The sequence below is a fragment of the Podarcis raffonei genome, chromosome 1 (genome assembly GCF_027172205.1).
Source record: "Podarcis raffonei isolate rPodRaf1 chromosome 1, rPodRaf1.pri, whole genome shotgun sequence".
NCBI lineage: Eukaryota > Metazoa > Chordata > Lepidosauria > Squamata > Lacertidae > Podarcis > Podarcis raffonei.
In genome coordinates this window covers 17148614-17176248 of record NC_070602.1, presented here as the reverse complement: position 1 = coordinate 17176248, position 27635 = coordinate 17148614, and the positions used below count along the sequence as shown (strand labels likewise).

General features: G+C 45.1%; 1 protein-coding gene across 7 annotated transcripts in view; it reads left to right on the top strand.

The window, feature by feature from the left end:
* Positions 1–26654, top strand: part of SLC25A47 (solute carrier family 25 member 47) — a 38889-nt gene extending 12235 nt beyond the window's left edge. For 3 of the 7 annotated variants that reach the window (XM_053375118.1, XM_053375110.1, XM_053375126.1), the window contains exons 2-8: positions 919–1165; positions 2774–2917; positions 14286–14329; positions 15277–15348; positions 16941–17123; positions 19768–20038; positions 23391–26654. In XM_053375118.1, the coding sequence (XP_053231093.1) occupies positions 2890–2917; positions 14286–14329; positions 15277–15348; positions 16941–17123; positions 19768–20038; positions 23391–23671 (879 nt within the window). In that variant the 5' untranslated portion in view covers positions 919–1165; positions 2774–2889 and the 3' untranslated portion in view covers positions 23672–26654. Of the gene's footprint in view, positions 1–918; positions 1166–2773; positions 2918–9669; positions 9777–14285; positions 14330–15243; positions 15349–16940; positions 17124–19767; positions 20039–23390 lie in introns of those variants that run through there. The other 4 variants (XM_053375100.1, XM_053375154.1, XM_053375136.1 and 1 more) reach the window with 4 other exon arrangements.
* The last annotated feature ends 981 nt before the right edge of the window (positions 26655–27635 follow it).

Sequence of the window (27635 nt, the reverse complement as noted above, 5' to 3'; positions counted from 1 at the left end):
GTAAACCTCCATTATCTGGTAATAATGAAGCCAACCTCGCACTTTATCTTTCAGTTTCTCAAAACTCTGCAATTTCAGTCTGTCCCCTTCTTGTTCCAAAATTTCCCAGTATTTTGGCCATTTGGCCTCCATATTAAGTTTTCTCTGAGCCTTAGCCTCCATTGGTGACAACCACCTTGGAGTTTTATTTTCCAAAAGATCCTTATATCTAGCCCAAACCTTAAACAATGCTCTCCTGACAATATGGTTTTTGAAAGCTTTATGTGCTTTAACCTTGTCGTACCACAAATATGCATGCCAACCAAAAACGTTGTTAAAACCTTCTAAGTCCAAAATGTCTGTGTTCTCAAGAAGCAGCGGATGTTGACAAGCTTTAATAACTTTTACTGTTGATTATTTTAAATGGTGTTTAACTGAACCAGTTGGACCAATTATTTTTATTGATTAAATTTTTGTGTTGCGCTTCTTTTGCAGGCCTCAGGGCAGTTCACATCATAAAATTGTGATATAAAAACCACAAAAATACATAGTAAAAATAAGTACAACAACAAATCAATAATCCCCCCCCACCTTCCACAACACATTTACAGTGAGGGGGGAAAGTATTTGATCCCCTGCTAAATTTGCCCGTTTGCCCTCTGACGAAGAAATGACCAGTCCATAATTTTAATGGTAGGTTTATTGTAGCTATGAGAGACAGAATAAGAACAGGAAAACCCCCAGAAACCCAGAAGACAAAAGTCAGAGATTGATGTGCATTATAATGAGTGAAGTAAGTATTTGATCCCTTTGCAAAAGATGACTTAGTACTTGGTGGCAAAACCCTTGGTGGCAATTACAGAGGTCAGACATTTCTTGTAGGTGGCCACCAGGTTTGCACACATCTCAGGAGGTATTTTGTCCCACTCCTCTTTGCAGATCCTCTCCAAGTCAGTAAGATTTCGAGGCCGATGTTTACAGTAAGTGGGCATTGGGTGTCCATCCGCCAAAGGCCGGGTTGAAGAGGAGCGTTTTTGCCTGGTGCCAAAAGGGGTCAGGTGAGGCTTCCTGGGGAGATCATTCCAGAAGTGGGGAGCCACTACAGAAAAGACCTGTTGCCACCCTCCAGACCCCTCATGGAGGAGGCACACAAAGAAGGGCCTCAGAAGATGATCTCAGGGTCCAGGTAGGTTCATATGGAAAGAGGCGGTCCTTGAGGTATTGCGGTTCTGAGCCATTTAAGGTCCACATCAGTGAAAGTTGGCTTCCTGTGTTTATAAAGCAGGCATACCAGAAGCCCTTCTTATAACAGCAATCATCTCCGCCACCAAACAGCAACGATAAGCTATTCATTTGTGGAGGGGAAAATTAATTTAAGATTACCCATAGATTATATGGGAGGTAACAAATGGGGGTAATCGAAGGAGAATTTAATTGGTTTGAAGAACGAGCTGTTGGGAAAATTAATGGGTGGTAAATGGAAGAGGATTTGGGATAATCTGGGCTTATTGATTGTTTATTGAGTATTATGACATATTCTTAATGAATAAGCTAACCTAAACTGTTTATCTGTGGTGGCTTGGGTAGGAAAATCACTTGGTATGCCCCACAGAGGAACCTACGGTCTGCAAATAAAAACATCCTAAAGATCCCAGGCCACAGAGAGGTTAGGCTGGCCTCAACTAGAGCCAGGGCTTTCTCAGCCGCGGCTCCAATCTGGTGGAACGCTCTGTCACAAGAGACTAGGGCCCTGCGGGACCTGACATCTTTCCGCAGGGCCTGCAAGACAGAGCTGTTCCACCAGGCCTTTGGTCAGGGCGCAGCCTGACTCCCTCCTCTGGCAACCTGCACAGAATTTTGCTTAACGGTTGCCATCAATTTGATTTTAATTAATTTTTATAATGGAATGTTTTTAGAATGTTGGATTATTTGATTGTATGATTATTTGATTGTTGTTAGCCGCCCTGAGCCCGGCTTCGGCTGGGGAGGGCGGGATATAAATAAAATTTATTATTATTATTATTATTATTATTATTATTATTATTATTATTATTCTACGACATTTAAATCCTGTGTATGAATATATGCATATAGCATATATTTAAAGCTTATGAACACTTGTCCTAAATATTCTAATTTCCAGTGACAACCCCTTTTTTGAGTGGTGGAAGGAGCAGTCAAAAGGCCTCGGGTGCATGTTTAGAACATACAAAAGGCACCTTCTCAAATAGAGTCAGACTGTGGGCTGATTTTGCCCAGTACTCTCTGGTCTGACTGGCAGCCACATTTTGATGTCTTAGGCAAAGTTCTTTCCAGGCGTCGCTAAATCCTTCAAACTACAGGTCTCAGGCACTGACCTTGGAACCTCATGCATTCAAACCATTTGCTGTACCGCTCAGCTCTCATGATGTGTTCCTGGATGAGGAGGGCCTGATTGCCTATGACCACTTGGCATGAGAAGCAAGGCTTGGTGGGCATCGTTGCTCCTTGCCAAGCCAAGAGATTTGCCCGGTGCGGCAGAGGAACTTTAACACCCTAATGTCCCGAGTGCAAATTGACCCCTGTCCAGTTGAGCTGCAACGCTCTTTTGTCCTTGGTGATTTGGAGAGCAGAAGGCAGGAGGAGGGAGGGCCTTGTCCCCGGCAGTGGTTCAGCCATGCCTTGTGGAGTTCTGCAGCATCGACAGGACTCCCGAGGCTGATTCAAAGTCCCAGCCTCCTCCTGCCGGCTCTCGGTTACGTATGCCTTGAAGCCGGTGCTCCTAACTTCAGCCTATTGCTCATCCCCACTATAGATCCATCCAGAAGGGCCTCTCGTTCCTGGAAAGACGGAGCCTGTCTGCTTTCCTGCACCAAGGCTGAAGCATTTTTAATCGGGACAAGCAAAGGCAGCTGGCTCCCCTCCACGCAGATGGATTTCATCGCCGGAGCCATTGGAGGTAATAAATAAATAAGCCACCCAGCAGCCCGCTGATGAAGAGAGACAGCTGTGGTTCCTTGCTGTTAACTTTCAGGCAGGTCCCCCACGCCAGAGGGAGAGGGCGAATGACCTTCAGAGCCCCCAAGGCGGAGGTTTTAGTGGGCGCGAGTTCAGCGTGCGTAGGGGCACTTAGTGGAACTCAAAGCTGGCAGCGTCATTAATTCCAGGAACCATCGCAAATCGGATATTATTTCCGTACGATTGCATATACGTGGTGAGCCCATAGAGAAAGGCGAAGACCAGGCCGCAGCCGCAGGTGTGAATTGAAAGAGACTGATGGGGGAATTGAAGCAGAATCTCAAAGGGGCAGGAACTTAAACGTATGCCTGTGTTAATGTCTAGAGTGCCATCTTATGCATGAGGCCCCTTGTGCAGAACCTGTATGACAGGTCCCTGCCCCTAGGGGCTTACAATCTAAATGAGATACACAAGGAAACAACAAAGGAGGTGGGAAATGGAAGCAAGGAACTAGGGCAGGAGAGACGACATGGTTATTTCAAATACATGTACTAGGGCAGGATGAAGGATGTGGAGTAGGATTGGGATCCCCAACATAGTGCCCATGGGCACCATGGCACCCTCTGATAGTCTCCTTGGTGCCAGCCAAGGTTGCTGCCCCTCCAGATATTTTAACCCTGTTTTTGGGAGGGTTGTTTAGTTGTGGGGAATGCCTGTTTTGTGTTTTATTTGTTTTGGGTGTTTATAGGTGTTTTGCAATTTGGTGGGGGGGGTTTTTTGGGGGTGGAGTTTCTCAGCAACTCCAGATTCCTTCTGTGCAATGGGTATTTTGTGGTGCCCATGCCAGTTTCTTAGGTTTCCAAATGTGCCCTGGGACATATGGACTAGGGGGATGAAGGAGAAGCAATTCCAGAGAGAAAAGGAGAAGGGAAGCAAGGGAGCTGGTGATGTTGGGACAAAGACGAGGAATGAGATTAGTCTACAATGATGAACAGCAGCTGTCCAGGATTTTGGGCTGGATTTATTCTCACATCCACCTGGAGTTGCTGGGAACTGAACCAGGGACTTTTTGCTTGACGCTATACCAGTGAGCTACAACTCTTCACAGATGGACCATCTCATAATAGATTAAGGTTACCAGTCGTCCCCGTTTTCCGGGGAAAAGTCCCTGGATTTACAAACCAGCCCCCATACAAAATCCATGGAAGTTGAAAAGTGTCCCTGGATTCATTGGAAAAAAAATCTGGTAACCTTATAATAGATGTCCCATGCATGTAAGTTGCAGGGATCCACAGTGCCAAAACATCATGCAATGAGAACATCCTGGGGTTCCCTAAGGTGTGTTGCCCATTAGTCTCTTGTTTTGTCTCCTCCCACCCCAACTTTAACATCAGCTCCAAAGGAGGGCCCAGGCAACAACCGAAACCCCATAATTTCCGCGCACCCTTGGCAAAAGGCAAAGGCCATCTGGTCAGGTCTGGCATGTGCACTCTGAAATGGGGCACGCCATTCCGAAGAAGGAAACCTGTAGATATTTGCTACACGCCAGGTTTTACTATGTTCAGTAATGCCACACAGATGTGCATTCAACAAACACACATTACTGAGATTTGTTCTGGCTTGTCCTGGTGAAGTCTGGCTCTGATATAAGCAGTTTGGCAAGAGGCCAAGGCCTGATCTTGTTACTTGTAAGATTGCACAAGGCAAAAAAAAAAGTGTTGGGTGACTGTGATTCTGAAGAACTAGTGAAATGTGTGCGCGTCATCTTTGCTAGAAAGGGTTAGATGAGCAAGGCATATGGCTGTAGACTGAGTGCGTTATTGATTTACCTGTGCCAGTTCCTGATCTAAATTTTGGCAGCTGCCCTTAGCTATTTGCTCCAGGTGGTTATTTCTGTCCATTGAGAGATTATGGATTTAGAGTTGATTGACACCCATGTCCTGAAGGATCACACAGGGCGGTGCCATTCAGAATACAAGAAGGGAATTAAGGGCATGACATGGCTTTCCCTGGCCCAGTGCCCTCCAAACATTTCAGACTACAACACCCATCATTCCCAGCCAGCCTGACCAAAAGTCAAGGGTGATGGGAGTTGCAATCCAAACCTTCTGGCATGCAACAGGTTTGAGAAGGATGCCGTAGGGAAAGCCTAAATTGCCTTCAGGACTCTCTTGTGCTATTTATGCTAGTACAGAATACTGTCTCTTTTACAATGCAGTTGAATCTGCCTTTAAAATCCCAGCAGTAAAAATAAAAACCCCAACCTAATGCTAAGTCTGAAAACAGCCTAACAGTTCTGCATTTAGATAGCAAGGATAGCAATTTTTTTTAAAGGGAATTAAAGCAGAAATCTGGCAAACTGAAGTTAAGATTGGAAGAGACTGAGAAGGAGAGAGAAAACAAAATCGACAGACCCTCCAAGTGTCCCTATTTTCCAGGGACAGTCCCGGCTTCACACAAGCTGTCCTGGTTTCTGATTTGATCCTGGAATGTCCCACTTTTCTTTAGGTCATGAGTAGGCAAACTAAGGCCCAGGGGCTGGATCCGGCCCAGTTGCCTTCTAAATCCGGCCCACGGATGGTCCAAGAATCAGCGTGTTTTTACATGAGTAGAGTGTGTCCTTTTATTTAAAATGCATCTCTGGGTTATTTGTGGGCATAGGAATTGGTTCATTTCCCCCAAAAAATATAGTCCGGCCCCCACAAGGTCTGAGGAACAGTGGACTGGCCCCCTACTGAAAAAGTTTGCTGACCCTGCTTTAGGTCATCCCTATTTTCATCAGAGAAATGTTGGAGGGTATGCGTAAGTTATGCAACCTCCGAGCCAAGGAGATAAGCAACTATACAACCTTTGGATGGTTACCTGTCATGGATGCTTTAGCTGAGTTTCCTGCATTGCAGGGGGCTCGACTAGATGATCCTTGGGGTTCCTTCCAACTCTGTTGTTGTTTAGTCATGTCTGACTCTTTATGACCCTATGGACCAGAGCACGCCAGGCACTCCTGTCTTCCACTGCCTCCCGCAGTTTGGTCAAACTCATGCTGGTAGCTTTCTACAATTCTTTGATTCTCTTGTATTCAGGAAGCACTTGGAAGATCTGGATGGTTTTTATTCTTATTCTTTCCTGTTTCCAGACCTGGTATACAAGCTGATATCCCTAAGCTCCCAGATCCTAGGACTAGACGCATGCCTCCACAGCCCAACTCGCAGGGATGTTGTGATAATAATGAGATTAGGATATGAATTATAATACATCCCAAGCTTTTGATGAAGGTGTAAAGCCAGTCTTAAGTAATTAGAGAAGCAATATGCATGAACATGCTCTTCCTTGTTGGGACACTGAACATAGTTTAAAGAATGGGAGGAGGCTAAATGAGTGTGAGAACCTCCTCTGTAACTTACTTTGTGTAATGATTAATGCACCTGCAGGCTTCCATCCAAATTGAGAAAAAAGAACAACCTAGCTGCGGTTTAAACCAGCAACTTGGGTGGAAGCTGGTTTTGCGGAAAACACATCAAAATGTGGTGCTTCATTTAAAAAAAAAAGTGCAAGATACATGCAGAGCAGACATCAGACTTTGTCTAAAATTATGCGGCAACTCACTAGATACAGAATACTGTAAATAGGAGTGTGTATACAGTCAAAATAAAATTACCCTAATAGCTAATAATTTTGACTGCACCACAGGCAGGGTAGGGGTGATTACATGACTCCACCCTAAACCAGACACATTTTTTGCTTAACGTTGTGATTTATTATAGATAAAATGTTTCTTGTACATTGGGGAGCAGTATAAACTAGTGAGAATCTGGTGCTGCCTGATAAGCTGTTGGTCAATGTTATAGGAAAAAACTGCTCCTTTTCTCTTATAGGGCACCCAAGAGCCCGTATAGAGTCCTTATGTAGGTTCTCTATTGTTGTTGTTTAGTTGTTCAGTCGTGTCCGACTCTTCGTGACCCCATGGACCAGAGCATGCCAGGCACTCCTGTCTTCCACTGCCTCCCGCAGTTTGGTCAAACTCATGCTGGTAGCTTCAAGAACACTGTCCAACCATCTCGTCCTCTGTCGTCCCCTTCTCCTTGTGCCCTCCATCTTTCCCAACATCAGGGTCTTTTCCAGGGAGTCTTCTCTTCTCATGAGGTGGCCAAAGTATTGGAGCCTCAGCTTCAGGATCTGTCCTTCCAGTGAGCACTCAGGGCTGATTTCCTTAAGAATGGAGAGGTTTGATCTTCTTGCAGTCCATGGGACTCTCAAGAGTCTCCTCCAACACCATAATTCAAAAGCATCAATTCTTCGGTGATTGGTAGGAGAAAATAAAAAGAGGCCAACCAGAGAATATTGAGAAGCAAAGCAACTACTAAGCCCAATCTTTATTAAACTGTTGCAACAGGGTGCTCACCCCCACACACTGGAGGGAGGAGAAACCCACAACAATGGTGTGCAAGCCCTTATATAGACTTTTGAAATTGCTACCCTATAGCTCAAGACCACCCCCCAATACATCATACATACATCACAGAAGGGGTGGTCTACAGCAGAATCCTGTCTGGCAGGAAACCTGTTGATGCTGTTTACCTGGAGAGCCTGACCATTCTTTTGTGATGATAAATACTTAATTCCTGAGTCTAGGTCACAGGCTCACCCTATTCATACACAAATGTGCCCTTAAGGCAAGATTTGTGAGCACAGAGACAATGGGGAGGCTTTTCCCATTTCCATCCAAACTGCAGAGGAATATTCGAGGTCACTGAAATTGTCAAAATGGCTTTAGGACTGTTTTCCTGTACTGTTTCAGACATGTGGTTTATATATTTATGTATGTGTTTGCCTGGGACATTTATGAACATTTATTTTATATCTTAGACCTTAAAATTCTCCTAACACCAAGAACAGCTGAGAGCAGACCAAAGGAACCTTGGAAAACCATCCCAAGCTCTTAATTTGACCTAACCGTTAGCTTCTATCGATGGCAGCCAAGAGCTGCATGCCTGAATGATGCCTTTCTGTAGATTCTCCCTTCTCTGTGTGGTGTATTCAGTATTTTGCTTGTGTAGGTTGGGCTGTCCAAACAGCACAAGAGACTGGCTCAAGCAGTTGTTGTCTCAGCTCTGCTTACAGACTGTGTGGGTATCCAGAGACTCACTTTGGAGGGGAGGAGGAGCACAGCGGAGGGGGGAGGTTGGCGCAGTTCAGGTGCGCTGGTGGAGTCCTGCCACTGCAGCCACACTGTGCTGGCCTCCCCATTACCTCACCTCTCCTGGTGAGCACCAACGACACTGCTGCTGAGAACTTAGCACTGCACCTCCATCCCTCATTGGCCAAGCTGCATCCGACTCATGTCAAAGAAGGGGATCAGGGACACACACTTGATTGTGTGTTGCAGTTTTGAAAATTGTGTTCCTCTCCCCTCCTGGGTAGAATAGAGTGCCATTATTTATTCTCCTTTCCCAATAATGCAGTGTGTTCTGTGATATGACATAGATGCAATAATAGGGAGATAGTGGTGGATTTAGGTAAGGTAAAGGTAAAGGTAAAGGTAAAGGACCCCTGTATGGTTAAGTCCAGTCAAAGGTGACCATGGGGTGCAGCGCTCATCTCGCTTTCAGGCCAAGGGAGCCAGCGTTTGTCCACAGACAGCTTTCCAGGTCATGTGGCCATATTGACTAAACCACTTCTGGTGCAACGAGACACTGTGACAGAAGCCAAAACGCACGGAAACGCTGTTTACCTTCCCACCACAGCGGTATCTATTTTTCTACTTGCACTGGCATGCTTTCAAACTGCTAGGTTGGCAGAAGCTAGGACAGAGCAATGGGAGCTCACCCTGTCCCGAGGATTTAAACCGCCGACCTTCTGATCGGCAAGCCCAAGAGGCTCAGTGGTTTAGACGCATTATTCCCCTTTATTAGCTGTTGTGTGGCGCTTCCCCAGTGTTGCAGCGTTATTGCCGTCAGGAGGGACATTCTTGCACTGTAGCACAACAGACGTGGGGCAACAAAATAAAATACCCCGGAACAAGTTGCAGGATTTTAGCAGGAAGTTACGGGGCTGGCACTGATTGGAAACAAAGCAGTATGTCTACCCTGAAACTTTTGCAGGTGGTGCAAATAGCATTGGTGACTGTCCTGCTTCTTGAAGCTTGAGACCTCTGCCCCAATATCACCTTGAGTTCAAATCATCATGGCACCATGAGTAATAGAGCCAAGTGGAGAGACCGGGACAGGAAATGAGGGAGAGGACCACGCCTGTGCTCTCCCTACAGCTTACCCAGAGCAGACTGACATGTGAGCCCACACAGAACTCAATAAAGATCTTAGTTCTAATCTAAAGCCTGCAAGTTCTTTGTCTTAGTGAAACAATCATGAATGCACAATGAACAGGACGTCCGGAAGGGCCCCATGTAAGACTTGCTTCAGAGTAAACACGCTTAGGTTCATGCTGTAAATAGAATTCCTTCTGAGCAGTGGAGAAGTTTCATTCATTGGGGCTGAGGAAGGCCTGCCAGCCTCCCATTGTGCCTGTTTGTTTTGCTTCTCCAGCTGTGGCAGCAGCTTTGAACTTCCATCTCCCCAAGACTATTTTAGGCCCTAGACGCGTCTATGGGTTGCTATATCTGGAGTGTGGAAATCCCTGGAGAATGCTAAATCCATGTTTTTACTGCTGCTCTTGGAGCACTCGCAAAGGTCAGTTGGTGTCCAGAAGAGCTCTGTTGATGAGTCTGGCTTGGCAGATTATTCCTCAGCATCAACAGTGTCACACTGGGACTGTGTTCTCTCTGTCCCTCTAAGAGCAAACTCAGTGCTGCTGCTGCGTCGACAGGGCTGGACCCGAAAGAAGGCCACTGTTAAGGGAAGAGAGAGGTAAGTATCAACACATTTGGATGAATCCCAAGATCTGCAGCAGTAGGTGGGGAGCAGCCAAGGGGACAACTCCACCCCACAAACAGCCCAATGAGGATTGAGCATGTTTGGTGGTCACCTAGGAACAACTAGGGTGGAAGCAGGCATTGCATTACTTTAGCAAGATCCTAGTACCTTATAGTTCTGGCCCGTGGACTGGGTAGAGCCCTGAACAGCTTCAGGCACCTACCTTTGGTGACCCAAGAATGTATGCAAAGTACCACGAAGCACATGAGTGCGGACTGTGCATTTGGAAGTGCAGGTTAATGTGAACTGCAAGCACTATGTTGCATGTCGCCCCAATCTCCGAGTGGTGGGAGATTCCAGGGGTTCCTGGTGTTCACCTTGGGTTCGTTTTTCTTTTTGGAAATGAGGCACAGTGGAGACTGTGGTGTCTTTATGATATATGGTTTATAGATACAACCTGAGCCTACAGTGCAGGGGTTCACAGCATTAACACCCCAAGAGAGTTTTGATTCTCCCATAGCTACAGCTTTAGATTCAGACAGAAATAACCCATTGTGCTCTGATCTTGTCTTCAGCTTGCTGTCTTTACTCTTAAGCTCTACCTCAAGCTTTGTCTTTGTCTTCTATCTTAGAGCTGAAGTAGGGGCCCCACCCATTTGCCTCCTCTCCTTCGCTTTCTTAATGGCCTATTGTTGTTGTTGTTGTTTAGTCGTTTAGTCGTGTCCGACTCTTCGTGACCCCATGGACCAGAGCACGCCAGGCACCTCTGTCCTCCACTACCTCCCGCAGTTTGGTCAGACTCATGTTTGTGGCTTCGAGAACACTATCCAACCATCTCATCCTCTGTCGCCCCCTTCTCCTTGTGCCCTCCATCTTTCCCAGCATCAGTGTCTTCTCCAGGGAGTCTTCTCTTCTCATGAGGTGGCCAAAGTACTGGAGCCTCAGCTTCACGATCTGTCCTTCCAGTGAGCACTCAGGGCTGATTTCCTTAAGAATGGATGCGTTTGATCTTCTTGCAGTCCATGGGACTCTCAAGAGTCTCCTCCAACACCATAATTCAAAAGCATCAATTCTTCGGCGATCAGCCTTCTTCATGGTCCAGCTCTCACTTCCATACATCACTACTGGGAAAACCATGGCTTTAACTATACGGACCTTTGTTGGCAAGGTGACGTCTCTACTTCTCAAGATGCTGTCTAGGCCTGTCATTGCCCTTCTCCCAAGAAGCAGGCGTCTTTTAATTTCGTGGCTGCTGTCACCATCTGCAGTGATCATGGAGCCCAAGAAAGTAAAATCTCTCACTGCCTCCATTTCTTCCCCTTCTATTTGCCAGGAGGTGATGGGACCAGTGGCCATGATCTTCGTTTTTTTGATGTTGAGCCTCAGACCATATTTTGCGCTCTCCTCTTTCACCCTCATTAAAAGGTTCTTTAATTCCTCCTCACTTTCTGCCATCAAGGTTGTGTCATCTGCATATCTGAGGTTGTTGATATTTCTTCCGGCAATCTTAATTCCAGCTTGGGATTCATCCAGCCCAGCCTTTCGCATGATGTATTCTGCGTATAAATTAAATAAGCAGGGAGACAAAATACAGCCTTGTCGTACGCCTTTCCCAATTTTGAACCAATCAGTTGTTCCACCTGAACATGGGAAGCTGGGTCCAGGAATTAGAAGTCTGGCATCCAGGTTAACTCCCCAAGCCTTGATTAAATACTAACACCTACTCGACCCAGGAATTTAGGGGAGGCCGGCACCCACAAACTCATAACAATAAACCGGTTGTAGAGTAAAATGTGGGTACAGATGTCTGGATGAAAAGCAGCTTGCAAAAACCTAACCACATGAGAAGCATAACCACACCTGAGGTTTGTATTTACATTATAATTACCCCTATGGTCCTTCATCATTTTCTCAGATTGTGGTACAGCAATATTCTCTTCTTTGTAAGAGCAGTAGTCAGTTTATTAACTTTGCTGCTTTCCACATAAACAAGCCTATTAGGAAAGCTGTTGTATTTTTGTCCAGCGTTTTTTGCCTTGTCAATGCTGTAGTCTTCACTATATCAGAAGGCTATAATATGCAGCAAAATGTACAGGGAGAAATCAATAAATTCTAGCCACAATTGCTATGCTTTGCCTTACCTGTCAGAGACAGTATGCTCCTGAATTGCTGGGAATCACACATAGAGAGTTATTGTGGTCAGGTCCTGTTTGTAGGCTTCATATAGGTTGGCCACTGTGTGAATGGGATGCTTGACTAGACCTGCCTGATCCAGAAGTTGCAAAACTAGGCTTCTCTTTCCTCTCCTCTTTCCTGCAGCTCTTTCCCTAAAGCTCCCTCAATCTGCTCTGGAAGGTTGGGAGACTCACCTGGAACAAATTTTGCTGGGTGTGTGTGTGTGTGTGTGGAGAGAAGATAAATGAGAAACATGGCTGGCCCAGGCATGAGGCAAGGTGAGGCAACCACCTTAGGTGGCAGGACCCACAGAGGCAGCAGATCCCAATGTAGATCTTTATTCTCCCCCCCCCTTGTCCCTGATGTAGATCTTCACTCACTCCTTCCCTGGTGGGGAGGCAGGTGCCATTTTGTGGTTCGCCTCAGGTGTAAAAATGTCTTGGGCCAGCCCTGACTGGAAGTCGAATTGTGCAAGTGAATGGATTTCAGTTGCGCAATTGGCTAGACCATCACTGGATACCACCCATAATATTCCTCTTTTGTACAATGATTGGTTTGGTTCCCTCCTCCTCCAAGTAAACATATATAATATTTCACATCCCCCTCCCTTTATTTATGTATAGTTCTCTTTAAATTGGTATGTATTTGAATCTTTGAATGTTCTATGTGGAAAGGCAATTTCCCACCAAACAACCACATAAACACCTTTGTATTCTTGTAAATATATATAGCGATAGCATTTGTTGCTAAGGAAGTACAAAGAATGTGTACTGTTACCATTCTTTATTTGTGCCAATCAACCTTATCCCCTCCCTGACCCATTTCAATGCTATAAGCTATGAGCTTAGTAGACACAATTCTCAAAACCTGGCTATACCAGTTTATGGGTTGAAAGACTGCACACCAACACACCCTTTATTGTACTTGCGGTGTTTGTTGTACAACATGAACCATGCATATTGTGGTGTGGTGGAGAGATCTGAATGCCCAGGCCCTCATTCAGCAGCCTTCCCCAACCCGGCGCCCCCAGATGTTTTGTACGATAATTCCCACCAGTCCCAGCCAGCATGGCCAGTGATCAGGGATGCTGACCTACAACTCCCAATTTCGGAGTATATTTTTTGTTTTGTTTTGGAGGTGGGGTAGAATTACAAGGGTGGACCATGTGCGGAATTGTTTGACAAGGTTAATGGTAAGGTTACCAGATTTTTTTCAATGAATCCGGGGATGCTTTTCAACTTCAATGGATTTTGTATGGGGACTGATTTGTAAATCCGGGGACTGTCCCTGGGAAACGGGGATGCCTGGTAACCTTAATTAATGGAGCAATTCTATACTTTGCAAGGCGCTACTTGCTAGTAAGGATATGTTCACATTAGCAGCTTAAAATGCCATGAGGTTATCTCCCCCATTGTGTTTTAAGTCACATCTGCATGGTCCCATCAGAGAGGGAGTGGAGATGTCTTCACCCAATGCACTTTTTGGTTCGCCTCCTTCAGCCCTGCCAGAACTCCTGTTCATGACGTTGCCATCTGTGCATATGTGCTCATTTTGTGCACGTGCAACGGCTGTCTCAAATGTACACACCTGGCTTAAGTGCAAAGCGAATGTGGCTTAAGTTTCCGGGTCTTACTGAAGTTGGTTCTCTGTGAGGTGAATGTATTGCTTCTGAAACAATTAAACTTACAGACTCAGGTAGGTAGCCATGTTGGTCTGACGCAGTCGAAATAAAGGGTAGTGCCCTTCAGCTCGCTATATTGGCCAAACAGGCCAAACCCTACGCCAAAGGATAAATGGACATAAAGCCGATATCAGGAATCACAAGCCAGACAAGCCAGTAGGAGAACACTTCAGTCTCCCAGGACATTCAGTACAGGATCTCAAAGCAGCTGTCTTATTACAAAAGAATTTCAGAAATAGACTTGAAAGAGAAGTTGCTGAATTACAACTTATTACTAAATAACTTATTACTATGGAGAGACCTGGTCTGAATAGAGACATTGGATTCTTGTCTCATTACATATGCTAAAGCTGTTTTTGGTCATCTGCATGCTATCCCTTGCTTTTTCCTGTGGGACTAATTGCAGTTGTTAACAGTCGTCAACAAGTTTACCATATCCATTGAGTCAATCACCCATCTCCTACTACCCTTCTGAGAAAAACCCCACCCCACCCTCCCACTATATATAAGGGTCTGGTGACTTCTGTTTCAGTGTATCTGAAGAAGTATGCATGCACACAAAAGCTTATACCCAGAATAAGCTCAGTTGGTCTCTAAGGTGCACTTTTTAAATTTTTAAAATTTAATTTACAATTTAACTGTTTCAGGTGGTGTTAGTGCTGCAGTCGGATATCCACTGGACACAATCAAGGTATTTCAAAGTTTAGTTTTCTTACCTACAATCAAATCTCCCAAGTCACAAGGTAAAATGGAGAGAACTCTTCTCCACCCCGTTTCAGAGCTGAAAGCAGCTAGGATGAGTGTGTGGGGCGGTTCTCACCACTGCAGTGGTTTCGCTACCCAACAGCTAATAAACTATGGTTTGCCAGGAGGAATTCCAGGGCTTCTCCATATTCTGCTTCCCCAGCTTCTCCCAATCCTTTCACCATACTCTCAGGACCAAACTAGAAATTACATTGTGAGATCTGTAGGTGCCTCCAATCTTGTCCCTCTTTTGTGGGAGAGATTCAAGCACATACTATAAATTCAGTGTTAGAGGTATAGGTTGGTTGCTCGAGAGCAATCAGGCAATATGCTGCAATAGTCTGTTTTAAAGCTTTCTTATCGGTGATAAAAACCTTTGGAAAGCAGAGCGCCTCTATTCCGTGTCTTGCTCATTCACTGGCAAAATCTGAGAGTGGGCGGTCCTTAAACCTTCCCCAGCAGAGTAGTTTCTTGACACCCAGTCTGCGCCTCCCCTCTCTGTGCAGAAGCCTACTGCGCAAGGAAGGCGTGGGTAACGGGGGATCTCCCTCCTCCCCGCTTTGCTCAGGCAGGGTGTCCTGGCATCGCCTCACCTCCTCCGAGCCCTGCATCTCCTCTCCACTAGAGGCGTGGCTACCTTCCTCTGCTGAGGAAGTGCTGCTTCCCACAATCTTCGGGGGCTCTCTGTAATCCATTCGGCTTTTCCCCTCTCGCCCCTGAGCCGATGGCAGTTCCTTGACATTCAGCTTTGTGCAATGGATTAAAACATTCTGTCACCCTAATGCAATAAATTCACTTTTCATGCTAATTTGATGCCTTACCCACTTGCAAAATTACCAATAAATGTTTCTTTCCCCCAAGATGAAATGAATGACGGATTGTCCCATTTAACAGGTGAGGATTCAGACTCAGACAAGTTATCGTGGAATATGGCACTGTATCAGAGACACATACAGAACTGAAAAAGTACGTATGGTAAAATTCCTGTTGATGAAGGGTAGATTTGCTTCATCATGTCTGCTTGACTTGGGGCGGATCCACACCATACATTTAAAACATATTTAATGCGCATTTAAAGCAAATGACTTCCTCCCAAGAAACCTGGGAGCTGTGGTTTGTTAAGGGTGCTGGGAATTCTAGTTTGATGTGGCAAACTACAGTTCTTAAGAGAAAAACCCAGTGTCTGTCCAACATTAAGGAATGGCTTTATTACAATGACTCTGGGACAGAGCTATTGTGGCCTAACACGGCATATTTCACACACTTGTGTGAATGGCTGAATAACAGTTAATTGCAGACATGGGTTGGGTGGAAAACGAGGGGAGGGATTTTTAACACTTTGCTCTCTACAGCAGTCCTGAAGCAGATTGCTCCCCACACATCTATTTCAGCAAATGAGAGATTTCCACCTGCCACCAATGCAAATAAGAGACTTTCAGTCCAATTCAGGGATGTAGCGTGGGGGGAGGTCAAGAGGTTAAAAATCTGTTTCCCACACCAATGTTTCAATCTGGATTTGGTCCCCAATCCTGAATTCTAAAAACCCCTTTGTGCAATTGCTAACTGCATCGAGGGTTAGGGTTTGGCCCTAAGGCTAAGGTTGGTTGTGTTTAAGAATACCTGTGAACAAGAACCTGATTCTGGGTGCATTGGGCCTCGTAAGCACCTAGAACAGGGCTGGGAATCCTGGTATCCTCCAGGGTGTTGCTACACTACCACTCCCATCATGGCTGGAACTGATGGGATTTGGAGTCCAACAATATCTGAAGGGTCACAGGTTACACATCCCTGACCTAGAGGTTCCATAGAATTGTAGAGTTGGAAGGGACCATGAAGATCTAATCCAGTGTTTCCCAAACTTGGGTCTCCAGTTGATTTTGGACTACAGTTCTCTTCATTCTGCCCATCATTCTGCACTGAGGTCCAGCGCCGAGGGCCTTCTGGCGGTTCCCTCGCTATGAGAAGCCAAGTTACAGGGAACCAGGCAGAGGGCCTTCTCAGTAGTGTCACCTGCCCTGTGGAACGCCCTCCCACCAGATGTCAAAGAGAAAAATAACTACCAAACTTTTAGAAGACATCTGAAGGCAGCCCTGTTTAGGGAAGCTTTTAATGTTTAATAGGTTATTGTATTTTAGTGTTTTGTTGGAAGCCACCCACTAACTAACTAACTAACATAATCATCATCATCCCTGATCACTGGTCCTGCTAGCTAGGGATGATGGGAGTTGTAGTCCAAAAAACAGCTGGAGACCCAAGTTTGGGAAACTCTGATCAACAATGCAGGAATCTTTCATCCAACGTGCAACTTGAACCCACAACTCTCAGATTAAGAGACTAATTCTCTACCAACAGCTATCACCTTCTCCTTTTCCTCAATTAGTACCAAATCTGAAGACAAACTGTGAGGTGTCCTTTATTCTATTATAATTAATTTCCTTATTACCAGAAAGCCAAAGAAAAAAACCCAGCTGCTGTGACTTTCATATTATGGAGACTTGGGAAGGTTAGGTAAGATTAGCTTGGCTAACACTTTCTTCTCACTTTTCTATGCAAACCAGGTGCTGGGTTTCTACCGAGGGGTGTCGATGACTGTCATAACTGCATCGTTTATTACATCGTTCTCTTTTGGCATCTACAAAAACATCCTTTATAACATCTGCAGATTTCGATATGGCTCTGCAGACAGAAAGCCGTCAAAGGCAGACGTGTCTTTTGCAGCAGCTGCTACTGGTGCAATCCGGGTAGGTTACGAGTAAAATAATGTTTTGTTTTGTTTTTAACTGCAAGGAATGAAAGTTTATGCACAAATCCAATCTGGTTGGGAGAAGGCCAAAGCCACACTATACACGTAAAGCTAGGGCTGCCATACATTATTGAGATTTCAAAGGCAGAATTGACGTCCGGCGGGAACGTCAAAGGCAGTGCTTTGTCCTAGATCAGGGGTCAGCAAACTTTTTCAGCAGGGGGCTGGTCCACTGTACCTCAGACCTTGTGGGGGGCCAGACTATATTTGGGGGGAAGATATAGTCCCAGAAATAACCCAGAGATGCATTTTAAATAAAAGCACACATTCCACTCACGTAAAAAACACCAGGCAGGCCCCACAAATAACCCAGAGGTGCATTTTAAATAAAAGGGCACATTTAATTCATGTAAAAACATGCTGATTCCCAGACCATCCGCGGGCTGGATTTAGAAGGCGATTGGGCTGGATCCGGCCCCTGGGCCTTAGTTTGCCTACCCACATCCTAGATCTTAGGCAAGTCAATCAATTAATTTTGGCGTTTTTCTTCGGGGATTTATTGAATGGGATGAGGGATTTATTGAAATACAGACAGGTAGACTTTAATTAGAAATAATGAACTGTTGTGAAGTTGGTGGAAGTCCACAATAAGTGTGTTTCTTTTTTTGAAATGTCTGAGTTTATTGAAGAATGAACTAATGTTGTTTTATGTATGCTCCCTTTTTCTTTTTCTTTTCTTTCTTTTTCTTTCTAAGATTTAAATGTACTTACAAAAGGCATATATTTATATCCCTTACTTCTTTCTTCCTTTCTGGAGTTTCTGCTTTTATTCTTTTCTTTTTTGCTCTCTCTACATAAGCTTTTGTATTTTCTTTTTTTAAAAAGTTTGTGCATTTTGATTTATGTATATGTGCAATACAATCAATTTAAGAAAAAGGCAAGTCAATCAATTAATTTTGGTGTTTTTGGCCTTCGGGGTGTCCTGGTAAAGCACTCTTATTCCACTTTAACAGTCATGCCTTCTCCCAAAGAATCCTGGGAATTGTAGCTTGTTGTGGCTGCTGGGAGTTGTTAGGAGACCCTTAACAAACTACAGTTCCCAGGATTGTTTGGGAGGAAATCATAAAGGTTAAAGTGGAATAAGGTTGGCACCTATCTGTCCTGGGAGACAATGGAGGAGTGCGCCTTTGGGGATGAAGTCAAACCATTGGTGTGGCTGTAGAGACAGATATGGGAGAGGCATGTTTTGGGGCAGATTCTGCTATGTAGAAGTAGCTAAAGTGGTGCCTTCTGGTTATTGAGCACCAACCAGTATGCCCAGTGCTCACAGATGAGGGGAATTCTAATCCAACAACATTTGAAGAGCACTAGTGTTCCGACGTGGTTGCTCAAGAGCGAACAGTCAAGACCCCCACTGGTCTTTTCAAGGCTTTATTATCGGTGCAAAAACATTCACAGTGCAGAACGACTCACTTCCATGTCTGCTCAGTCACTAGCAGAATCTGCGCAGAGAGGGCATGGGCAAAGGGGGCCCTGCCTCCCCCACCGCTTTGCTCAGGCTGTCCCTCGCATCCTCCGAGCCCTGCATCCCTTCCCCACTGGAGGCCTGGCTTCCTTCCTCCCCGGAAGAAGAGCTGCTTCTCACGCAACTGCCCTTCCACCTCTCACCTCTGAGCTGATGGCAGTTCCCTGACAACTAGATTTGGCTTCTCCTGGTACAGACCAGTAATGGTGTTCATGTAACGTGTTATACTTAAAGCACTGAAGTTTCTTGATTATCGAAAGTGATTCCTGTGGAAAACATCGGTGTTATATCATCTGTCCCTCATCACTTTGTTGTTGTTATGTACTTTTGTGTTTTCGTTGTGTATTTTAATGTTGCAAACCGTCCTGTGATCTTTGGATGAAGGGTGGCATATAAATTTTATAAATAATAACAACAAGAAGGGCAACAAGATAGTATTACTCGTGTAATTAGTTTCCAGAAGACTATGCATGTTAGGCTCTTGCAGCAAAATGTCTGATCTACCGTATTTATCGCTCTATAAGACGCACCAGACCACAAGACGCACCTAGTTTTTGAAGGAGGAAAACAAGAAAAAATAATATTCTGAATCCCAGAAGCCAGAACAGCCTTCATCCCGCTGCCCTGAAGAGGCTTCGCGCAGCTAAGCCAGAAGCTAGAACAGCAAGAGGGATTGCTGTGCAGTGATCCTTCTTGCTGTTCTGGCTTCTGCGATAGCTGTGCAGCCTGCATTCGCTCCATAAGACACACATACATTTCCCCTTACTTTTTGGGAGGGGAAAAGTGAGTCTTATAGAGCAAAAAATATGGTAGATACACTAAGGCAGGCATGTCCAAAGTCCGTTTCAGGGGCCTAATATGGCCCGCCGGTCAATTTAATCCAGCCTGCCTGGCAGCTTTGGGGTTAAGTCCTTAAAAAAGCTCAACAACTTTGGGTGGCCCTCATGCCAATCTGGCCCTCTTTGAAAAAAGTTTGGGCACCCCATAATACATGAGTTTGGACCCCAGGCTTTGTATCTTCATGGTCTGGTCTGGGGATGTGTGGGTGATGAGCTTCTACAGGAAACATCTCAAAAGGCCTCTTTCTAGACCACTAATTCCTAATTACACCCCTCAGGTTGTGCTAATGTCACCTGCAGAGTTGGCCAAAGTGAGACTACAGATCCAGAAAGATCCCTTGGCTATTCCACCCCACGTCCTGATCTCCAAGCCCAAGTACCAAGGAGCTGTGCACTGCCTGCGGACCGTCGTGAAGGAGGAAGGTTTCAGGGGTCTATACAAGGGGTCTTTGGCTCTGATGTGGAGAGACTGCTGCTCATCTGTCGTCTATTTCCTCACCTACAACGTCCTGTGCGACTGGCTTACTCCAGCGGGAAAAGACAGAGCAGGTGTGTGCATTAAATGAGAAGGGTTTATTTCAGGAGTTTTGAAAAACCTGTCTTCATAGCTTCTGCATTTGAGTCACCACAATTCTGCAACTTTCGTATAGAGTGTTTGTTCCCGGCACTAAGTTATCATGGCTAGCAGCCATTGATAGCTGCCTGCTCCGTAAATTTGCCCAATGCAAATTGGTTGGTGGACATTCTGTGGGATAAAGTTCCATAGTTTAACTCTGTGCTGTGGGAGAAAGCGCTTTATTTTGTCTACCCTGAATCTCCCAGCCTACAGCTTCCTTAGATGTCCCCAAGTTCTAGTGTCAAGTCCTCTCTCTACAGTTCTGTAACCCCTTGGGGTTTGCATGCCTACAGCAAACAGGGGAAGCTGGATGTTGACACCTCCCTCTTGCACATAGGTGCTGCTGCTGCTGTTTTGGCTACGTAAGCAGCGGCACTCAAACCGGAAAATAGATGGGAATGATTAGAACAGAGTATTATCATTGGCACAATTTGCTCCAGTTGTGTAATATGCTCGGAGCCCCTCTTATGAAATTCTATTTGAGCTTCTCTTGTGTAACTGGTTAACTCAGAGGCCGCATCCTCTGATGTCATCCAAGAACTCTTCCTCTCCAACTTCCCCCTCGAATGCTTATTAACTGCAGTCATGCCGGCTAACTGCACCTTTTAAATGCATCGCTAAAGCCTATACAGCTCGGGTGTAGGGGCACCTTCTAAATGATGAAATGGATTTTATTTTTAGCTCTTCACTAATCCCAGAGGCATGATAGCCCATCTCATGCAACGTGTAGGGAAGGAGGAAGGGAGAGGAGAGGCCAGCGACCCTGGAAGCGTTTTCACAGGTGCCTGGGCCGGGGTGGGGGGCCAGAGCATGACAAATGTCTCAAGTATTTCAGGCACATTTTTACATCTTATTAAATGGGGAAATAATAAAGCTATAAGCGATCTCAGCCAATATTGCTGCAATGAGTTGTATCACAATCACAGGTGGACCTGACTTTAGGAAAAAGAAACTGAAGAATTAGCAATTGTTCAAAGCAAAAATACAGAACATGTTCAGAACATCAGTCAGCATCCCTCCCCACACAAATAATCCCTGTGGGGGGGGGGCGGAGTTCCATTCTCTCTGTGTTCCTCCCGCAATTTATACAGTCTATCTAGGAGGTTAGCCTGAGGAAATAGGATAGCCTGCTCATGCATATGGGTTTTTATTTTATAATATAAAGGTAGAATATTTGTGCTGACACATGGAACAGGAAGAGTGCACAGCTACAAACATAGGGAGGAATTCAAGGTTGCACTGCTACAAATGATCAGTTTATGCTTGCTTGGTGGAACAATCTCCCCTCTCCCTGTGTGCTAGTTTGGGGGATCTCCAGAACAAGTTTTTGTGATTTTTTGCGGGGGAGGCAGGGTATGAGGAAGGAGTGGCAAGCCCCATTGTGCAAGGGAAAGTCACTGCGGGTTCACTGTGTCCCACCCAAATTTCCTGCCTCATTGGGAAGCAGTGGCAGCTGATGCTTCAAGGAAAAATGGTTCTGGTTCTCACTGTAACAACTTCATGCTAAGTACCACACTTTAAACCAGGGCTTTTCTTCTAGAAAGAAAAGGTGCCAGTTCTGTGTACCCTCGAGTACCCCCAGAAAAAGCACCGGTAATAACAAACAAAATAATAACCCCACCGCCCCAGTTTAAAAGGCCATAGATTGCTTTAGGTAAAGGTAAAGGGACCCCTGACCATTAGGTCCAATCGTGACTGACTCTGGGGTTGCAGCGCTCATCTCGCTTTATTGGCCGAGGGAGCCGGCGTACAGCTTCTGGGTCACGTGGCCAGCATGACTAAGCCACTTCTGGCGAACCAGAGCAGCACACGGAAACGCCGTTTACCTTCCCGCCGGAGCGGTACCTATTTATCTACTTGCACTTTGATGTGCTTTTGAACTGCTAGGTTGGCAGGAGCAGGGACTGAGCAACGGGAGCTCACCCCGTCGCAGGGATTCAAACCACCAACTTTCTGATCGGCAAGCCCTAGGCTCTGTGGTTTAACCCACAGTGCCAACCGCGTCCCACTCACTTTAATCAATGGGACTTGATTTTGAGTCTGGCTCTCACATGGAGATTCCCGTAAATGTTGTGTATGGATTGCACAACTGGCTGATTTAATCATGCAACCTGGTTTAACCAAGCCGTAGAGACCAAGGCTGTGTACACACCATACATTTAAAGCAATGCAGTTTGTAAAGGGTGGTGGGAATGGTAGCTCTGTGAGGGGTAAACTACAGTTTCCAGGAAGCTCTGGGAGAAGCCATGTGCTTTAAATATATGGAGTGTAGTCAGCCTTCGATGTGGGAAAGCTGAAATGATGTAAACGTATTCGGAACCTTTCAGCGGCCAGCTAGATGACCGCTCAATCAAATTTAATTATGATTTGGAAAGAAAGGAAATCCACTTGTCCCGGATGCCGGAGAAAGGGGAAGCTTCAGAAAGCAGAGCCTCTTAAGAAAGGCCTGCCTGATGTTTCACAGAAGGTATGTCAAGAATCTTGTGCATGGACTACGGAGTGCGGGTCAAAGAGGCAGCAAGACATATAATTCCAACAGGGGATATCTGCTCTCGAAGCTCATTAGCAGATTTCTCTGTGTGCTTAATCCCAATATGAGATACTTGCAAAGTATCTTCTTACAATCTTCCTTCCATATTTCAGAGCTGATTGGAAGCAACTGCCCTGCATAAATTAGGCCTCTCATGGTCATCAACCTCTCTGCCTATTACCCCACAGTAGTGCCTTATCATCTTATCTGCTGCTTGTGGGAACTAGCCTTAGGTAGGACTTGAGTCAGGATAAGGAACTTGGCCAGGGGCAGCAGAAAGTGGATTAGCCACTATTTAGCATCTGGTTCAAGCTGGTAGACCTTGAGATTCTGGGGGTTGAAAAGAGTAGACCTCACAAGACTTAAGTCTGCCCACTGCTGATCTGGAAGACAATAATAATACCACTACTTAAGAGGGCATAGCTAGCTAATTTATACTCAAGAGTAGACCCATTGAAATTAGCATGTCTATTAGCAGCTGCAGTCCCAAGGGCAAGCCAGGGAGTTTCTCCTACCCACAATTAGTTTGAATGTACCTATTGGGGTTTTTTTGTTTGTAAGTCACTTTGGGTTGCCACAGGCTAAGAAATTTAATAAGTGATAATAATAAAAAACAACTATTTCAAATGTCCAGAAAAATACTAAATCAAAACGTGTGTCAACATTCTGCATTCTAATTAATGAGCAATGCCCATTTCTCCTCTGCAAACCTATCTCACTGTCAGTTTAATGCTGCTTATAATTACATTTTGCAGACTTATGGGCTGTGCTTCTTTCTGGAGGCTGCGCTGGAGTCCTGGCCTGGGGCACGGCCACCCCGATGGATGTCATCAAATCCCGGATGCAGGTGGATGGCGAGGGCCTGCGCAGATACTCTGGATTAGTACACTGCGTGAGGGACAGCGTAAGAGAAGAGGGGGTGAGAGTCCTCTTCAAAGGCCTCGGACTAAACTCCATCCGCGCTTTCCCTGCAAATATGATGGTGTTCTTTACTTACGAAGGTGTGCTTAGGCTAGGCGAACGCTGGATGAAATAAAGGGGGCATTGCAGCCTTCGCTAGCTGGCATCCTCGAGAGCTGGGCCAGGGAACCTTTGCCATCAGAGGGCCACGTACAAACAGGGGTGGGACAACAAAAGCTAAATATCTTTGTACAGTAGGGTAGTTTCTACACACAGTTGTGCACCCCTCTCTATCTTCCATCCAGGCATTCAAGGGGCATTATTATAATTGAAGGACACATTCCAGCCAGGCAAAAACACTCAAGGACCAGTGAGGGGTGTGGCCTAAGGAGAGGGGATGTGACCAAAGAGGGGTGTGGTCTAGAAAGTCTCAAGGGCCAAACAGAGAGGTCTGGAGGGCCACAGTTGCCCCCTGTGCCAGAGGCTCCCCCATCCCTGCACCTGGAGGACACCAGTTGCCGAAGGCTGCTTCACTGCAATATCATTCTCTCCAAAGTGGTCTTTTCCTTTCGGAATGCTCAACCAAATTTCTTTCGAGAAAGCCGTCTGTGCATTGAGAAATTATTATTATTTATTCGATTTGCATTGCACTTGCTACATAGAGAGTCCCTAAGCAACTTACATAAAGCATGACATATTCTCTGAAAAAAAGAACATCACATTGCAATAAAAACTATACAAAGACCCATGGAACAGACCCAGCAAAAGAGCAGCAGCAAAAATAAAGTCAGAAGCAAGACGTATCATCGAGCAACACGACAATCCTTCAGATGCCTGGGAGAAGAGAGATTTTACCTTTCATCTGGTGTGGAAAGGATGCTGGCGACAGGCTTGGGAAGGCATTCCACAGATAGGAAGCCACAACTGAAAAGGCCCTGCCCTTGTTGTCACTTGCTGAACGTTCTTTGGAGGGGCACCCTGAGGGCCCCAGATGAAGACCTGAGGGCCCAGGTAAGCTGCCTTGTGGTCCCTTGATGAAGGGCGATATATAAATTTAATAATAACTTAATATTCATTGCACACATATGCTGCTCTGCTCACCTTTGCTTCTGACCCCACCCATCACTGGCCGCTGGCCCTTACAAGGTTGCTCAGAAAGGAATGTTGTCCTCCCGCTGAAAAAAGGTTCTCCATCCCTGATTTAATTCTGGGTTCATCTGTTTTTCATATCCAGACATGGATGCTTCACTTTAGAAACAGATGCACATGAGCATTGCTGTCTGAAGTTGCTTAAAGCTGAAAATTTGCAAGTGTAAAGACAGAAGGAAAAATGAACACATACAGAGATCTGGATTTGCCAGTGATGGGCAATGGAAGAGTTTGATGTTCTAAACATTTCACTGACCCCAAATTACTCGTTACTGAACAAACAATAGAGCTGTTCACCACAGATGCACGAAAAGCTCAAGGCCACCGGCAGAAACAAGACACCACATGTAACATTCCATGTCCAAGAATTGCTTTGCTGGAAAACTGCAGCTTGCAGTGGGAAGGCACATGTTGCATAAAAGGCTACTAATGGCCTTCCATTTACAACATGATTTGCTTGACAAGGAAAAGTCGGCACTTTTAATTCTGCTCTCCCATTTATGCCATTGCAATCTCATTCATTCCCAGACAAGTGCTTTTTTACAAGCTTTGCAAGGGGAACTGGCTTGTGTGAGCACTAAGGGAATTTGGAATGCTGGATTAGAGCATCATGGGATGCTCAGGCAATTGGAACTACCCTTAGGCAAACCATTGCAAAAACCGTGCTAGGTGGTTCACATTAAATTATGTGAAACTGTCGTTCTCTACCCTGCTCTCCCCAATTTTCATTAGGGAAGCTGTATTTGTCTGCTGCAGGCGTGAGCTTTCGTGGACTAGACTCCTGTATCATCAGATACAGGAAGTGTTATCTTAAGTTGGCAGGTAGATATACATGGTTGTGTGTGTGTGTGTGTGTGTGTGTGTGTGTGTGAGAGAGAGAGAGAGAGAGAGAGAGAGAGAGAGAGAGAGAGAGATTGTAAACAGTGAATTTAGAGTGTAATTTTATTTTGTTAAAGCTCAAATGTATTAAAATCTTACAATGACAATTCTTAAAGGAGTGCTGAGAACAACACTGGGAAACTAACCCACATTTTAGGGTAAAAACCCATTATTTTCTTTCAGTACACAGGTGATAGAACTGAATTTCTTGATTCAGCCATGTGATCTGGTTTCACTGCTCATTTCCTGTTGAGATTCCTTTCCTGTGCAGCAATGGCTTTCAGGCTGTGCACTGGGAATTCCTGGAGCTACTCAGAAGGTTATGAAAAGTTTTTTGATGAATAACAGCAAATAGGTTTCCTGAAAGAGACAGCAGGGGCACCGCTACCAAGCTTCCCTGATATGCACTGCTCCAGCTTTGGGGCCCCAGACCTTGCTGGGCTCAGACCCCATATACCCCCAGCTAGCCTGGCCAATGACCTGGGCACCTAAGGTTGTTTGAGGTCATGCTCTCAGTTCACAATGGGCAAAGATGTAGCTCAATTGTGCCCCCCGTGTGAACTGAGGGCGCACCCTTGAACGGGTAGCTCATTGGAAAGTGTTTCCAGCAGTTTAATGAACCGCTGTACTATACAATTAGAAAGTGTACAGTCCTTAACAAGAACATGCAAGTCTATCTGGCCCATGAGTTTGCGGTGACCTGGGACTATTGCAAGAGCTAGCAAATATTGCTGCATATAGCGTCTGCTCCACAAACAGCTCACTACAAGTTTTGTTGTTCTGTATGGGACAATGACAATAAAGATTATCGTATCGTATTATCGTATTATAAGTGTCCCCTAAGCAAATTTAAAGTGATTTCCACTAGCCTATATTTATGTGCAACATCTGATAATAGTTGCATCTTCTGAGTGTTCACACACAAAAATGCACAAGTCTATACACCAGGTAATAATGGCAAAAACAGCCTTTGTTCTGAAAGATCTCCCTGTTTTTATTGCGTACGGTTTCAGTTTGTACAGTTGCTATGCATGATTAATAAACAATTCCCTTTACACCAGCATTCGTAAGCTGCTGTGCAAGATGTCTGAGCAGGGCTGGATTTACCGTCGCTCTTCTTAGCGCTTTTCAAAAACAAACTTTGATTAGCTGCACCATTGTTAACAAAAACGAAACAAAAGACAAAAGCTTATGAACCAGACACACCAACATGATCTGTATGAACGTATGGCAGGTCACAATGCTCCAGTTGCAATTTCTCATCCACACTCACCTGTTGTGGCACCTCAGCCTTCAACTAGTTTGATTGTAACTAGCAAAGACATACTAGGTTGGCGCAGTGTGCTTTCAGTGCATGGTATACAGGTCCGATGCATATAACCCACACAGCAGATCTCTACTGATGCAGAGTTTCAATGAACTGTGGATTCATGCCGTATTTAATGCTCACTACTTAAAGAAGACAAAAATGGAAACGAAGCTTTGTTTCTGCTTGCATCACAAACCTGAGAACCTGTTGTGTAGGAAATACTCAATGAGGGTTATAGTTTGTGGACTAATTCATGCTGAAAGATTATATGAACAACAGAAAGAGACACACACACAAAGAGAGAGACAGAGAGAGAGTGATAACCAGCTCTTAATCTCAACAATATAAACACAGAAACAAAGATATCCTTTGTCTTGCAGCCACATTGCTGATGTCACAGCATCGCTTGGCGATTTTTAACTTCCCAGTTATCAGAAAGGTTTGGTTTTTTTGCCCATTGTATACACTGTCTCTACTGTGATAATCTCTTAGCAGTCCATGCTGCCCCTGAGAAATAATAGCTATTATTATTCGTTTCCCTTGCTTTGCAGGGCAAAAACGAGCAACAATTTGCTTGCTGGGCTTGACAAAACCCCCAAAAGTCCAGTATAGACAACTTATAGATACTAGCCAGGTATCATTTGCAGAAAGACTCATCAACCAACTATCATATGTTCTTAGAACCACTGAAATATAAGTGACTGCCCAAATGAAACTTGCCAGGCTGTTAGAAACACAGAAGGTCTTTAGTTCACACACTACT